Source organism: Aplysia californica, unplaced genomic scaffold (genome assembly GCF_000002075.1).
Source record: "Aplysia californica isolate F4 #8 unplaced genomic scaffold, AplCal3.0 scaffold01204, whole genome shotgun sequence".
NCBI lineage: Eukaryota > Metazoa > Mollusca > Gastropoda > Aplysiida > Aplysiidae > Aplysia > Aplysia californica.
Window position 1 is genome coordinate 144,343 of NW_004798474.1, and position 2,403 is coordinate 146,745.

At 35.1% G+C, this 2,403-nt stretch overlaps 1 protein-coding gene across 1 annotated transcript in view; it reads right to left on the reverse strand.

Annotated features, from left to right (window-relative positions):
* LOC101855308 (CUGBP Elav-like family member 3-B) overlaps positions 1–1,449 on the reverse strand; it is a gene marked incomplete at its 5' end in the record, with an annotated part of 23,539 nt that extends 22,090 nt beyond the window's left edge. The window contains 1 exon segment of the mRNA XM_013090289.2: positions 1,306–1,449. Within this exon segment, the coding sequence (XP_012945743.1) occupies positions 1,306–1,449 (144 nt within the window).
* Positions 1,450–2,403: the final 954 nt, after the last annotated feature.

Genomic DNA, 2,403 nt, shown 5'->3' on the forward strand with positions numbered 1-2,403 from the left:
GAGAGAGAGAGAGAGAGAGAGAGAGAGAGGAGAGAGAGAATAGAAATTACATATGACAGAAAGAGAAGGAAATCGAGAGAGAACTAGGACAAGAGATGTATTAATCCATCCAACACTGTGTGAATTTTGACGTTTGAGGGAGAGAGACAGGCCCTCTCTCAATCACGGTAATTACCCAATTATGACTTAAAATCTCTTTTTAATTATATCGAGCGTTCCTTGTAAATAGGCACTGTTGAATTATTTTTTTAAAGTGCAAGGAAAAAAAATAAGGCTAATGAGGAACCCTTCTGCATACTAAGTGTCGACATGTTGATGCTTTGTCCTTAATGACTCACTCCATTATCTTTTTAAAAAAGAAGAGATTAGGACAAACGAATAATACATAATAATAATAATAAAAATAATAATAACAATAATAATAATAATAATAATAATAATAATAATAATAACAACAATAATAATAAAACGGCAAAAGAATTTCTAATGAGGTTAATTAATTGATTTTGTGATCCTCCATGAATGCTTTCTAAAGTCACTGATACTCAAAATTTCATCGATATCTTTGTTTTGCAATCTTTAGCAAAATATGGATAATGTTTGTAGTTATTAACGCTTGGTAATAAAATACATGCAAACCTTCGAATACTGATACATAAGAATATGAGCAATGCATTATTGAGAAATATGAGGTATCATATTAACCGCTAAGGATTATCAGCTACAAAATATAAATATGACACCAACGAATCATATATAAAGGAAGAAAAAAATCTAGTGATTAAGAAATATTCAACATTGAAAAATATCCAAACCAATCCGTGACATCATCAAATTTGCATAAGTGGACAGTATGTTCAATGTGTTGGGGGTGGGGTACATAGCTTGGACTTTTTACATAATTTTAAATAAAGAGATTCTAAATTGAGTTTCAGAATGGAACGTAAATAAGTTAAGTAGAAAGAATGGCAATAACTTTGTGCCACCAAACTAGAAAATGTTCAAGTCATGCTTGTTGAATGTCTATGACATTTTACAAAAGAGTAAATATACGAATTTGAAGCTTAACATTTCAGAAAATGAAGATTAGAAATAATACAAAGTAAAACATATTGTAAATAATGATAGCAATTACATTCGGAAAAGTCTTACGAATAGTTTCAGGTGCAAATATAAAGATCAAATATGGCAATTCTGAACACCATACTGTCTTCAGCCATTTTGATGATGTCACGTCGTATCAAATATTGACATAAAGAAAATAGAAACGCATCCAGAAAGAGACAGGTAAGGGCAGAGAATTACCGGTGCGTAAGCGGCTGCGGCGCTGTAGCCCCCGAGGGCGAAGGGGTTGAGGAGTCCTAGGGGTCCAGCCATCTGTTGCATGCGGCGGAGTTGTCTTTCCTTCTCGGTGTCAGCGAACTTGACCACAAGACTGGAGGAGGCGCCCTGGAACACAAGACATGGATGCCGACATCTTGCTGGGAGGCTAGCTTTTTGTTTGGTTGTTTTTGTTCGTTTGTTGTTTTTAATAATTTTTGGAGGGTTTTCTGGTTTTAAAAATTATTATTTTTTGGTTTGTTTGTTTTAGTAAGGGTTTTAGGGTACTTGTAACACAATTTTTCAAAATAAGAGCTTTACAACACTTGCAATACAGCCAGGTCATATAAGTGCCGAAGGTTAGAGGTGTTACAAGAGAATTTTTTTTAAACCACTGAAAGGAAGAAAGATAAGGACAATATTTATTTGGTAGGGAAGAAGCGAACCACACCAGAGCACCCACCAACCACCCGCAATTAAAAATTAGTTTTTTTTTGTTTCGTTTTGTTTCGTTTTAGTAAGTAAAGGGAGGCTCTTGCGAAACAAATAGGTCCTATAAGTAGAGGGGTTACTTGAGAGAACCAAACAGTGCTACAAGGAGGGGAGACAATGACAATAGGGAAATGTTGGATAAGAAACATTAAGCAAACCATTCTAATTACAGCACAAACGTATCCCCGTTTTCCTCTCTTTCCTTTATTTCTTCCACTTCACTTTCTTTTTAGATTCTCTTCTTTCAATTAAAAAAAAAAGAAACAGTTTCTTTTATTCTTACTTTCCCACTATTTTTTCTATTTTCTTTAGCTCGTTCTAGTTGCAGGTAAATAAATGTTGGATATTTTACATCCATCGACACAATGTAAACCATTTAAGTATCAACCTGGGCAGAGAGAGATACAACGTCCCAACACAAAGACCTGGATACATTTGATAAATAGTATCCCCACATGAGAATCAAAACCAGGTCCTCTGCGTGTGACGGTGGAGCGTCTAATCACTACACCACGGACGCCCTCAGAGCCTCCTTACTCAATACAGGGACGCAAATCAATGACAGAGAAAAAAAACAACTGAGAAACCACA